Source organism: Myotis davidii, unplaced genomic scaffold (assembly GCF_000327345.1).
Source record: "Myotis davidii unplaced genomic scaffold, ASM32734v1 scaffold363, whole genome shotgun sequence".
Lineage (NCBI taxonomy): Eukaryota > Metazoa > Chordata > Mammalia > Chiroptera > Vespertilionidae > Myotis > Myotis davidii.
Window position 1 is genome coordinate 3,586,000 of NW_006294069.1, and position 815 is coordinate 3,586,814.

General features: G+C 67.6%; 1 protein-coding gene across 1 annotated transcript in view; it reads left to right on the plus strand.

The window, feature by feature from the left end:
• HIC1 (hypermethylated in cancer 1) overlaps nt 1–815 on the plus strand; it is a 3,955-nt gene that overhangs the window by 1,557 nt on the left and 1,583 nt on the right. The window contains exon 3 of the mRNA XM_015566811.1: nt 3–810. Within this exon, the coding sequence (XP_015422297.1) occupies nt 3–810 (808 nt within the window). The remainder of the gene's footprint in view (nt 1–2; nt 811–815) is intronic.

Sequence of the window (815 nt, forward strand, 5' to 3'; positions counted from 1 at the left end):
AGCGAGGAGACTGGCAGCAGCGAGGACCCCAGCCCGCCCGGCGGCCACCTCGAGGGCTACCCATGTCCCCACCTGGCTTATGGCGAGCCTGAGAGCTTCGGCGACAACCTGTACGTGTGCATCCCGTGCGGCAAGGGCTTTCCCAGCTCTGAGCAGCTGAATGCGCATGTGGAGGCGCACGTGGAGGAGGAGGAGGCACTATATGGCAGGGCCGAGGCGGCTGGGGTGGCGGCGGGAGCCGCCGGCCTCGGGCCCCCTTTTGGAGGGGGTGGGGACAAGGTCGGTGGTGCTCCCGGCGGACTGGGCGAACTGCTGCGGCCATACCGCTGCGCGTCGTGCGACAAAAGCTACAAGGACCCGGCCACACTGCGGCAGCACGAGAAGACGCACTGGCTTACCCGGCCCTATCCATGCACCATCTGCGGGAAGAAGTTCACGCAGCGCGGGACCATGACGCGCCACATGCGCAGCCACCTGGGCCTCAAACCTTTTGCGTGCGACGCGTGCGGCATGCGCTTCACGCGCCAATACCGCCTCACCGAGCACATGCGCATACACTCGGGCGAGAAGCCCTACGAGTGCCAGGTGTGCGGCGGCAAGTTCGCCCAGCAACGCAACCTCATCAGCCACATGAAGATGCACGCCGTGGGTGGCGCAGCTGGCGCAGCTGGGGCGCTGGCGGGGCTCGGGGGGCTGCCCGGCGTCCCTGGCCCGGATGGCAAAGGCAAACTCGACTTCCCCGAGGGCGTCTTTGCTGTGGCCCGCCTCACAGCTGAACAGCTAAGCCTGAAGCAGCAGGACAAGGCGGCCGCGGA